Here is a 12,586-nt window from a genome sequence, read left to right as displayed (position 1 = left end):
TCGGACATGGGCAGGAAAAACACTGGCTTAACCAGTCCCAACCTTACATTGTGCTGTTTTTTTTCTGGGAAACTTTAATGGTGCTGAGCCTTCATTAATGCTATAAATTATACATGTGTTTCACAATGCTGTGGCTTCTAATGTTTTCGATAAACATTTATTTTGGCCACACCATCACCCACAATATATACTCTCCAAAAAACACATCTGTACCCTCATGTGTAGTGTACAAATCTACTAACACTAACGGATGTAAATTGTTCATAAATATGCCATGACTTCATTACAATGCTACTTGTAAATTCAAGTCCAAAATTGCTTAAACGTTGGAATTGGATAAAGTTCACATAAAGTTCACATAGAGTTCTTCAGGTTTACAGCAAAGGCTGTGATCCAATGAGGAATTGAGGATTCCTTTTGAATAAAACACTCCCACACAATCCTCTCCACCACGCTGTCACTCTTTCTCCCCTGAATAAATAAAGGTAAACATTTCTCACTTTTAAAATAGCGCTGAAATTGACACTCAAACTCATGTCAACTCATTGACACTCATGTTAAGGATTGAAGGAACATTCCGAGAAGGACTTTGGTGATTTACTGGTCAAAATAGGTTGCAATACAGAAAGGTATCGTGTGTGTGTGTGTGTGTGTGTGTGTGTGTGTGTGTGTGTGTGTGTGTGTGTGTGTGTGTGTGTGTGTGTGTGTGTGTGTGTGTGTGTGTGTGTGTGTGTGTGTTAAGTCTGGCAAGAAAGCTTACACAAGGAAAAAAATCAAAAAATGTCCCAATCACACTTAATTCATATCCGTTGTGTCAACAGCACTTGATTTCAGTGACTATTTCAACATGCAGTTAAATACCTTTTGTTCAACTTCTAATGCGCATACAACTTTTTTTTCTAAACCAATTACCCAATCTTTAACCTCGACGATTCTTAGCCTATGCTTTGACCTGCAAATGACCAACTCCATGCCGTTTCACTAACACACACCTGCATCGTAGAAACTGTCCAGAACTGATGTTTCTCCAAAGTCCAGCCGTCCGAAGGTAACAGTTGTGAGCAGCGCGCTCTCCGAGTCGCAGGCTCTCTGCAGACACTGCAGCGCTCCGGACTCCGGGCTGCTGGCCATCACCGACTTCAGCCCGTCGTTCAGGACGTACACCACCCGCAGGGAGCGTTGCTTGGCCGGTGGACATGGGCTGGACACCTCTCCCCGCTCCCGCTCCACCAAGCACACCCCGGCGGAGTGCTCTCCTCCCATGTCGGTGACCTGTGCGCTCTGCACCGTATCCATAGCGAGAACCAGAAGTGGTTCTGCTTTATCTCCTTCCTTCTCCGTTTACTTTCCGCCTCTCCCTCCCGTTACTTCCTTTATTCTGTCTGTCTCCCCCAGTCTCGTTCTCCTCACGCTCACTTGTTGCGCACCTGTAGTCGCTGGAGAGGAGCGCGTCTGAGTTTGTCAACCCCGCATCTCGCCTTATTAACTCACATCATCTGCCGATTATCTCGCACCAAGAAGTCCGCTTCACCCAGACTGGATCCGACTAGATCCGCGAAGGAGAGAGAGGAGGAAATGTGGAGAGAGGGGGAGAGACGAAAAATGCATCCAGAAGTTAAATTATGGGCTACTCCTTTGGCTTTTTAGTCCAGTTTGAAATCTACCATGGGGGAGCGTGTTTATACTGCAGGATACAATCAGGACCGCTCTGTCCACAGTATGAAATATTATCGCCGTCTCTCCGGTTGTCTAAATATAAAACGTTGTCCCTTTGGTCCCCTCCTCTACCCGTGGGACAGCAGCCAAGATATTCTCCCTTAAGTTAACCCTGCGGATAAAATCAGCACAGTAGGAGTTTTTCCTCATGAGTTATTTATTGTTGTTGATCAAGTGTAGGCTATTATTGTTTTGCGCAGTCTTTCCCAGAAGAATATGGGAACCCATGCCCTTCATACAATCTGGATCAGATTTGCACCGGTGGCACGTGGTAATACCGGATTCTGTACTGACAGCCAGCGGCGAATATATCACACTCTGACGGAGGGGGCACAAGTGTTCCCATGATGGGGTCAGTGCCATATGACCTTTCTGGATACTTCTGGAAAGTTGTTTATGCTTCCTAGAGGAACAGAGAATATTTACAGTAATTAGGCACTCAAATTCTAAACTACCTAATTACTTTTAAGTTCATATAGATAAGGGTGAACTGCTCTTTGTGATATTTTGCAAGTAAATGGACTGTACGGACAATAACAGCAGCTCACAGCATGTAGTTCAAATGCAGCAAACTTATTAGATGGGGTATCCATCAACAAAGGGAGACCAAATTTTTTTTTTTTTACATTGCTTGTAAAAAGCAATGTGGTTTTTGTTCTTTACAGCTATTGGAACTGCTGTTCATCATTCATTTGGAGTCGTATTTATTGTTTGTGTCCACCTGATGAATGTAAGTCATATATTCACTCTCTTCTAGCTGTTTATGGTCTCTACAAACTCCCAAGGTAAATATCTGGCCTTTTAGCTGCTAAATGCTCCACTACGTTTTTTTTTGGTTAACCTTTATTTATTCAGGGAAGGTTCACTGAGAGGTAACCTCTCTTTTGCAGGAATGCCCTGATCACATTCACACAGTTACACATTCATACCTGGAAGCTGCCCGGTACAACCAGTCTGATCTGCTGGCCACTGAGCAGCTCCACTGGAGCGGTTGGGGTTAAAGGCCTTGCTCAAGGGGCACCTCAGTGGTGGTAATGAGGGAGGGACACTGTGTGGGGATTGAACCGACGGCCTCCTGGTCATAAGCTTGCTTCTTTAACCTTTAGGCCACCACCACCCTCAACCAGCTAGTCTACCCTTTACCAGCTAGTCTCTAAGCTGTGTCTGTCTGCTGTTTGGTGCAGATACAGTAGTGTACAGTGGGGTTTTTAGAGTTTTATTACGGTGAGAGTGAACCACAACAGTAAAGGTTGTAGGTCGGAAAGCTAAACAATGAGCTGAAACTCAAAATACAGCTCTTTAAAGCCGAGGGGAGCTGCAGATTCAGCTGATGGTTCGCTGCAGGTTCATCATTACTCCTTAATTCACATTGTCATTTGATACATTTTTACTATAAATCCATTATAATACGATTTTTACGTTCAGTTTCTTAGTCACAAGAAGCACTACCCGGCCAGTGGAAACTGTTGTATATCTTCTGATGCCCTGGAGGGAGCTTTTTAAAGTTGAAAAACAATAACCTTGATGATGTCATTGTGATGTCATCAGGGTTTTCTTGATTTGGGCTTGAGATTTAGAATGTTTAACAGAAATACACCATTAAAAATGTGGGGTTTAAAGAAGTGGACTTCTCACAAACAGGAGAAGTAATAAAAAAAAGAAGTTGCATTATGGGAAGCATAGGATCCAGTGGTTTTGGAGCTTCCACACATGGGACTACAAATCTGGATATCTCACCCTCTGTCACTTCATTTGTGCTGTCTTAGCTGTCCAGTCTTCTTCTCTCTCTCCTGTGAGTCCCTAAACACTGTGGAAGTGCAATACTAAATTGCTGGAGTACCCCTTTAAATGTTTTAATAATTTTAAGTTAGTTAGATTGTCTTAGCTGTGTTCAGGCTGATGGTCTTAATGTCTCTCAGCACTGGTTAAACTTTTGTTCATTACTTTAACATATAGTTAAAATGGTCTGCTGTAATGTACACTATTAGCTGATGTTGTACAACTACTGACATTTTATTGTTGTGAAAATGTAAAATGTGACGGTTTTTCTACAATTAAGCCCCCCAAAAAGATTTCAGTAACAAACTGCAATAGTGAAGTTGATTGACACGGCATCTTTTACACATTTTCAGGGATTTTTTTCGGAGTTTTTTTTCAGTTACAAATGAATAAATGCTGTTGCAGAAATCCTGTGATGATTTCAGTGCCTGTTAAGGCTGAATAAGGACTTTCACTTCTCTTTTGGTCTACTCACACGTCCAGTTTCCATCTGTCACAAGCACACATCCATTGCTCTTCAAACAGTTATCCATAATGGAGCACCGACTGCTTGAATAAACAGTGTAAAGAGCAACAGAATGGAACAAAATGCCCCTTCAAACAGTACTATATATTATACACTTCACCAGCAAACAATTCAAACATGTTTGGTATTTTAAAAACAAAACAAAATATATGCACACGTACAGTACATAATTGCATCTTTATTACACTGAAATATAAAAGTATATATATTTATCACTATCCTGGAGATAAAGGACCAATTCAAGAAAACAACTTGTAGACTCAGTTGTAGATGTTTTCTTGTTGTCATACGAAAGAAAGAAAAAGAAAGGAAGATTTGGAGTCTGAAACAGGAAGGCCACAGTGACGGGTTGCCATAGATTCTGTGCACATATAAGGAAGGGAGGCAAACAGCCGTACATGCTATCACACATACGCACAGACATGCACACACATTTGTTATCTTCCTTTACCTGTGAGGTCCTTTTCACTGACTACATTCCTCAAACCCTGTATTTACCCTTCACCTGCTGCCAAATGAGCACCGGAAACATCAGATGCATATGGATCTCGTGGTGCAAAAGTGCAAAAGCGAAAAAAAAGGTAAAATGCTATGTTTTGGTCCAGAAGGCAACACTCCTGACATAATAGATATCATAGATACTGTAAGCGTGTTCATGCAGTGACATGTGCTTTTCTTCATATTCATTTGCAGCCAAGTATCACTGGGTAGTTTTAAATGTTGTCAAAGAAACAGTTTGATATCATGGGAAATTTGCTTCTTTGCTTCCTGGCGTAAAGGCTGATTTATGATTCTGCGACGAATCGACGGCGTACCCCGGCAGACCCCTCTGCGTCGCCGCGAACCCCCCTCCGAGCCCTCCGCCGTCGCTCGACGCGCACCTCTAAAAACTTTTAACTTCGCTTCGAGGCTACGCAGACCGCAAGGACTGTGATTGGTCAGATTAATACATCATTAATATCATCACTTTTACCTTCCGCTTTCTTTGTGTTGGAAAGTTAAACTCCGGTGGATTTATGAGGACTATGGTTAACTGCTGAGTTTTCTTTTGCACAACTAAAACAACTTTTGAACACACACGTTCCACCAAAACAAGTTCCTTCCCAAGGTTATTTTGCAGTGGCACCACAGCTTTTCCCGGTGCTTAGTGCCACCCAAGACGATTGTGATTGGTTTAAAGAAATGCCAATAAACCAGAGCACGTTTTTCTCCCATCTATCTAAAATCACACCCTGGAGAGCAGCATTGTGCCGCTGTTGTTTGCTTTAATGTTAAAAAGTAAAGCCGCCCGAAGTGTTGCAGAAGCTCTTTGTGAAAGAGGTTTATGTCTTGGTCTTTTTGTCATAAAACCACAAATTGACATTTTTAAATAAGACATAACACGTTAATTAGTGAGCTTCAGAGGGGCTGGTAGGCAGATTCTGTTACCCTTGGACAGAGCCAGGCTAGCTGTTTCCCCAGGCTTTTTAGTCTGTATGCTAAGCTAAGCTTATTAGCTGCAGGCTGTAGCTTTATATTTAGTGTACAGACATGAGAAGGCATTGATCTTCTCATCAACCTCCCAGCATTAAATTGAATAAGCGTAGTTCCCAAAATATTCAACTATTCCTTTAAATAGCACCTATAGTTTCAGTACTGATTGGGTGAAGAATGATGATGTGCTTATAATTTTGGCCTCCCGACAGGTGGGATATTTGACTGCAAATTAAAAAAATATATGCTAAAAGGTTCAGGAATTATGTCCAAATGCCAGTGATGTTACTGGCTGATGCTTGGAAAACCCCCGCCTGAAGTGTACCACAGAAACATCAAGCTCAGTGAGTCAAACAATGCAACTCAAATGTTAATGATGTGTCTCAGAGTGTAGACTTTGATCAACCCAAATCTTAACCGTTGAAGAAGTCATGATCCGGCCAAAACAACTTCACCTTACAAAAATGTCCCTAATTTGAAGGTCTAAAACCGCAGTCCTCACATGGATGGAAAACAAAAACAATCACACACACACAAACAGATAAAAGGCGAAGGCCGCAGAGTGGACACAGACCAGCACAGAGGCCATCTAAACAAACCGGGCTACGAAGGAACGAGTTCCAAGTTTCCTTCACACAGAATGGTACCAGCGAGGTCGCCACGGCAGCCTCTGTGTCATCGTTCTGTAACAATGGCAAAACACAGCCAGTCCGTACCAGTGGCACAGCAAGCTGCGACAAGATAGCAGTAAACTTAACAAGAGAAATAAAGAAGTAAACGCAGAATAAGGCGGCATCAGAGAGTGGGGAGGTGGCTGATTCCATGGTACTGTAATGTTGCTGATGTTGATCGTGATGATCGTTTGGCACAAAATGTATTTTGTCTCGACCAACGGTGAGAATGTTTTCAAAGGTTGGCCTCCGATGTGGTGATAAGAGGATGCTTTATTCTTCATTTTGACAGGCTCTTCCTTATGTGCTCTACTTCCATCTGTCAAACAAACACAGACATATTGTGATTTAATTTCTTGTACAGTCAAAGACATGTAGCTGCTGCTTCTGGATGAGATCACAGTAGCAATACTAGAGAATCTGTAGACTATTTTTTCAATTCATCAATTCATTATTTAGGCTATAAAATGTCACGATTTTCCAGTGCCCAAGGTTAACATTTTGTAATTGCTTGTTAAAGTAAAAAAATAAATAAATAAAAAAAGAGTATAACAATACAATAACAAAGGATTATAATATAATGCTTTTATAATATAGATCAGAGATCTTCAACACGGGGTCTGCGACCCTTAGGGGGTCCTCAAAGTTACTCCAGGGGGTACGCCAAATTTTAGTTTGCTAATTTTTTGAAAAGCAATTTCTTAAAAAATATAAAGTCTGAAAATATACATTAATATGAATCCAACATATTATTAGCAAAGGTAAATTGGCCTATTCGTGAAAAAAAACAAAACACTGATGATGCTTAGTATGGGTAGTTAGCCACTATGGTAGCCTTCCACAGATATAGTTAAGCTTAAGGATTCACTGTGCCATCCACATTTATGTTTAACATTAAAATACAATGTATAAATAATGTATGAATATCCATCCATCTACCCAGTTTAATATGCAACTCAGTTTTATACAATATATGTAGTAGGGAGTCACAGCTTCGTCTCTCTTTCAGCTAAGGGGTCCTTGGCCTAAAAAAACGTTGAAGACCCCTGACATCTAGTAATACTGATGCTACGTGGATGATACGAGGATTTATCTAGAACAACTTGGTGTTTTGCTCAAGGGCACATGGCATTCAAGGCAACTGAACCTGAGACAATTACTGGATGGACTCTTTATATATTTGGCTAGTCAAGTTCTTCCTCACCAAACTGGGAAAAACATTTCTTTATAGACCTCGTTTGGGTGTCCACATGATTGTCCACGTACTTTTGGCTATATACTAGATCAATCACTAGTGCATAAAATGGAAATTACTCATAACTTGTGTGTGTGCATCATTTATTTTGTAAGTATTTCTTGGGTGCTCAATCAGACTTTTAATGCTGTTCAAGCTTCTTGGTCATTTTTTCCGAAAAAAAGGTAACAAAACCCAATATATACAGTACATACACATTTATAATATATACTAAGATATATATTGCTATTTTTGCCAATTATTTATGAACCTGCTTTGTGTGTTCTATAACCAAACATCTAAGTTCTTTATGAGTCTCACCTGTAAACTAAGACGAATCTTCTTCTCTTCATCCAGCGCGTTGGTCAGCTGCTTCATTTCCTGCCTGAAATACACACAAATACACACAAACGCATCATGACTCTGATACACACACACACACACGCAGAAGAACAATCATATATTTATACAGTGCTTTTAAACACAAAGTTACAAAGTGCTTTACATGGCTGAACCAGAAACATTTCAGGACTGCAATGAGGCAACTAAAAGCATACAGATAAATAAAATGAAATAAAATACCCAACAATAATATATGATAAAAAAGGTAACAATACTAATACTACAGATATAAAACGGTGTGCTAGCATTTATAAAAAACTTCTTTTAAAGATACGTTTTGAGAAGTGATTTAGAAGATGTCACTGATTCTAGGTTGGTATATACTGTGCATGTGATGTACCTGTGCTGGCTCTTGAGCAGTTCTACAGAAGCCCTCAGGTCTCTCAGCTGGTTCCTGAGTTCCTCCAGTGTCAGGGGGGTCAGAGGTGAATGCCGGAGCTCAGGGGAGGGGCTCAGACCCAAGGAGGAAGACAGGGATGTGGGGCGATGACTGGCGCTTGGCGGGGTCAGGACAGAGGGCTTGGCGGGCAGTGGTGCTTTACTGTCAGGTACCTGAGAATAAATGTAAACACAGATGAGGGAAATTAAGAATTTAGGAATCATTATATTTCACCCATACATTTAATATATAACCTGGTAGTTGTGCTTTAGTTTTAAGAATCTGAAGAGCTTTCAGGAAAGTTAGGAATCCAAATTACAGCATAAATATATGACGTTGTTTGTGGGGAGAGTTTTTAAGCAGTTTACGGAACAAAAGTTTTGAGAAGTGCTGAGAAACATTTTCACATCTACAATTTCAGGCCAATCTCCATGTGATGAGGAAGACTGTGATATGGTCGAAAGCTCCAGAGCAGTTACTAATGGACCTTGTTGTGAGACTGTTTTGCCAAGTGAAAGACATCCACTTTTTAAAACTAAAATTGAGGCTAAAATTATAACTGCATTTCTTACTGATGTTCAATTATTAATGAAAGTGATGAATTATACACTTAATATTACTAAAAAAAAGCCCATGTTGTCATCTGTCAACAAACTGTTAAATATCACATTAGTCAGCAAGCATGGTGTAGAGTGTTTATGAGGAACAAAAAAAAAATACATATGCAGTTCTAATACTGCACAGAAACATGAAAAAATGTGTCGTGGCGCCCTCTACTGGATGACAGAAATAGTGAAAGAAGGTGGTCGTACAGGGATTGCGGATGCTCCTTTCCTCAGGGAAACCTCTGCAGATCTGGAGGAGACAGACTCCGGCTCCACCTTTCCTCTGTCCTTCCTGTCCTCCACTGCAGGGGAATCCAGATCGATACCTGACAGGGAAGACTGCAACAGAGACAGTGATGGTCTTATTTATTCAGTGCAAAGTGTGTGGCTTTCTGAAGTACTGAAATCAGAAATATGTCATTTAAATACAGTCATAATCCATTAGAACTGCTCCATCCACTTCCCATTGCTCAAAAACACAACACAAGGTGCATAATATGCTATAAATACTCAATATACTGGACTAGGGCTGCCACCTCTTAGTCGATTAGTCGACTAATCGGTCGTTTTGGTCTTAGTCGACTAAGATTTCTTTAGTTGATGAGTCATTTTTTATGCTTATTCATGCTTAATTACTCATTTCCAAGAAACTTATGAGCACATTTCTGGTAAACACAAGATTTAAAGTGGTGCTTTTGCAGGATTAATTGTGGAGAAACTCAATTTTACAGATGGTTCATTAACTACATTTATATTGTGCTTTTCTAGTCTTAACAACCTCTCAAAGAGCACAGCTCTGTCGATTACATCAACTAATCGATTAATCGACAAAATCATATAAGTGTTAGTCGAGGACAGCCCTATACTGGACTAATATAATGGACACCAGATAATTATGTACGGTACAGATGTGGCTGTGTCCCAGTTTCATACTACATAAAGTATACAGTTTGATATATATATATATATTTTTTTTTATATATATATATATATTTTTCTTGCAGCGGTTTTCACTTAGTTTCAGGGCTGAAAATAAATCATTGAAGTTGTTTATCAAGCACAAATGCGAGGACATTTGTTGGTTCTGGCTTCACAAATTTGAGGGTTTGCTGCTCATCTCAATTTAATATTACAATAAATTGAAATCTTTATGTTTTTCGACAATACAATTTGAAGACTACAACCTTCAAAGCAAAAGCAAATTTAAAGCCCCATCCTGGGCTCTGGGACATTTTATATTTACGTATAAGTTACGTACTTAAGTACAATTTTGAGGTACCTGTACTTTGATTGAGTATTTCCAATTGTATGCTACTTTATACTTCTACTCCACTATATTTCAGAGGACAATATTGTACTTTACATTTCTTTGATAAGTTACATTGCAGATATGGATAAAGATAAAACTTGATTGATCCATTGGGAAAATTCACAAACTCCCCAGGAGTACATACAGTAATTAAAATTAGCTCCACCTTCACAGCTGCAACATTAAAGTGAAGAACACATTAATGCATCAATTATTCTAATCTAATAATATAATACACATTATTCTGAAATGGGCCATTCTGCACGACGAGTCCTTTTATATTTTGATGCTAATACTTTTGTACTTGTTAAAGCAGGACTTTTACTTGAAACAGACTATTTCTATACAGTGGTACTGCTACTTTAACTTTAGTAAAGGATCTGAGTACTTCTTCCATTACTGATTGTGACACAATAACAATAATAACTTTTTAGAATAGTGTACATCCAGTAAAAAAAAAAAATCAGTATTTCAGAATGAAAAGCCTTCATGATGGGTGACTATGAACACACTCACGGATGTGATGATCTGTGAGCGAGGCCGGCGATCGATGACTCTCGGCCGTGTCGCCGTCGGATGACTCAGCTTCTCTGTTGATGGCACCACTGCGTCGAGGTCCACATCTGCACAAACGCACATCAGAAACACAAACACACCTGATCAGCAGCAGCTACAGCTCCACAGGATGAGACAAAGAGAGAGAGAGAGAGAGAGAGCGCTCTGACTGTTACTGAGGTACCATGTCTTGATCTCATTGGGCGATGCTCCTGTCAGTCAAACTCACCATTGTCACGTGGGGCAGAATCTGGTGTCGAAGCCCCGCCCTCAGACTTGGGGCTTTCACACCTGAGCATGTAAACCATACAACAACATTAGGCTGTATAAGCTCAGGAGTATATGGGATTTTTTTTACCGTAAGAGCGTGTGTGTGTGTGTGTTTGTGTGTGTGTGTGTGTGTGTGTGTGTGTGTGTGTGTGTGTGTGTGTACTGACGCTAGAGCGGGTGGTCTCTCAGGACGCCGTGGGGGTTGGGAGGAAGAGGAGGTGCTTGTCTTTGGGTGGAGAGGTTTCTTAGGAATGATAGATGGGATAGAGGGCTTGGGGATGTCTCCAACCTTCATCTCTTCACCTAGACACAAACAATACCATACAAAAACACACATGGATGTTTAAAGGGGAAAATAACAACAAAAAAACGGACATATTGTACAACATGAATACAGACCTGTAGAGGAGAACGTGTGACTCAAACACTCACACAGACAAGGTAAAATAAAGGTAGGAGTAGGGCTGGGCGATATGGAGAAAATCAAATGTCACCATATTTTCGACCAAATACCTCGATATCGATACAATATTGTAGTGTTGACTATTGGTGCTTTCACAAAATATTTACACAATCAGATTTTTGATAAATAATCATCAGTAATGTGGATATAATGACTAAGTGGGTAAAGGCAAATAATAGAACAGTTACAACAGTATGGTAAGTTCAGAAAATGACATAACATTACTGTAATGCAGCCTTTAAAACCAGGAAAAGACAACACTTATGCCATATTACGATATCCAAAATCTAAGACAATATCTAGTCTCATATCACGATATTGATATAATATCGATATATTGCCCAGCTCTAGGTAGGTAGTATAAGTGATGAAGGTAAAGGAACTAAATCTGACCCAAGAGGACTAGAACTAAGCAAAAGAAAGTTGTGCAATGCTGCAAGAGTGGGAAGGGATAAACAATACAAGACGCAAAGATAAAAATTGGAGGGCGACAAGGACCAGAACAGGATCAGAAGGATCAGGTCAAAGTGGTGGCAGTAGGATTGTTATGTAGCTTGTTTTTGGTCTATGAGTATGCATGAGATTTAATCGTATTGAGAAATGATTTATTTGATGAAAAAACTGCCGAAACATTTAGGAGATTGTGCTCTTGTTTTTTCTTTTTACAATTTAATTTAAAAACATCCCCATGAAGTCACATTGCAAGAAAATCTATAACACTGCTTCATCTCTACTAAAACAAGGCCAATAATTCCACCCCAATGGGGGATTTTACACTTGTACGGCAAAGGAAGGACAGTCACAGCTAAAAAATCTGTGTTAACCAGACAGTGCCTCTCCCGGGCTGTCAGCTGTTCTCTCGGCAAATAAGTCTCCCTACAGTGGGAGCGGAGCGACCGAACGGCCGGCTGCTGCTCGTTAGCTAACGTTAGCTGTCTAATTTAACCCACCCAACATGCCTTCATCATACGCTGGTTAGCGAAGATTTGCCAAACAAAATTGTCACTCATCTGGCAATAGCGATGTGCTTTCCTACAATGTGGAAAGAGCGTGTGAATTCAACATTAAGTTGTTACATTTAACTGTTTTAGAGGCTGTGGACGTTGTTTACTTCATTAATGTGTTTACTGTGTTAATGGACTGAGGATGGGAGTAGGATTCGGCATTCGGTTTCGGATTCAGCAGAATCTTAACCAGTGGATTC

At 40.2% G+C, this 12,586-nt stretch overlaps 2 protein-coding genes across 8 annotated transcripts in view; both read right to left on the bottom strand.

The window, feature by feature from the left end:
* Window positions 1-1,798, bottom strand: part of map3k15 (mitogen-activated protein kinase kinase kinase 15) — a 26,682-nt gene extending 24,884 nt beyond the window's left edge. The window contains exon 1 of one of the 3 annotated variants that reach the window (XM_031297675.2): window positions 993-1,798. In XM_031297675.2, the coding sequence (XP_031153535.1) occupies window positions 993-1,296 (304 nt within the window). In that variant the 5' untranslated portion in view covers window positions 1,297-1,798. The remainder of the gene's footprint in view (window positions 1-992) is intronic. The other 2 variants (XM_031297676.2, XM_031297674.2) reach the window with 2 other exon arrangements.
* A 3,984-nt stretch (window positions 1,799-5,782) lies between these two features.
* sh3kbp1 (SH3-domain kinase binding protein 1) overlaps window positions 5,783-12,586 on the bottom strand; it is a 40,161-nt gene continuing 33,357 nt past the window's right edge. For 4 of the 5 annotated variants that reach the window (XM_031297677.2, XM_031297680.2, XM_031297678.2 and 1 more), the window contains 7 exons: window positions 11,087-11,222; window positions 10,879-10,940; window positions 10,611-10,717; window positions 8,993-9,124; window positions 8,142-8,353; window positions 7,721-7,784; window positions 5,783-6,484 (listed from right to left, as the gene is read on the bottom strand). In XM_031297677.2, coding sequence (XP_031153537.1) covers window positions 6,446-6,484; window positions 7,721-7,784; window positions 8,142-8,353; window positions 8,993-9,124; window positions 10,611-10,717; window positions 10,879-10,940; window positions 11,087-11,222 — 752 coding nt within the window. In that variant the 3' untranslated portion in view covers window positions 5,783-6,445. The remainder of the gene's footprint in view (window positions 6,485-7,720; window positions 7,785-8,141; window positions 8,354-8,992; window positions 9,125-10,610; window positions 10,718-10,878; window positions 10,941-11,086; window positions 11,223-12,586) is intronic. The other variant, XM_035998273.1, reaches the window with a different exon arrangement.

Source organism: Sander lucioperca, chromosome 23 (genome assembly GCF_008315115.2).
Source record: "Sander lucioperca isolate FBNREF2018 chromosome 23, SLUC_FBN_1.2, whole genome shotgun sequence".
Taxonomy (NCBI): domain Eukaryota; kingdom Metazoa; phylum Chordata; class Actinopteri; order Perciformes; family Percidae; genus Sander; species Sander lucioperca.
Note: the sequence above shows the minus strand (reverse complement) of the source record. Positions and strands in the feature narration are given on the sequence as shown.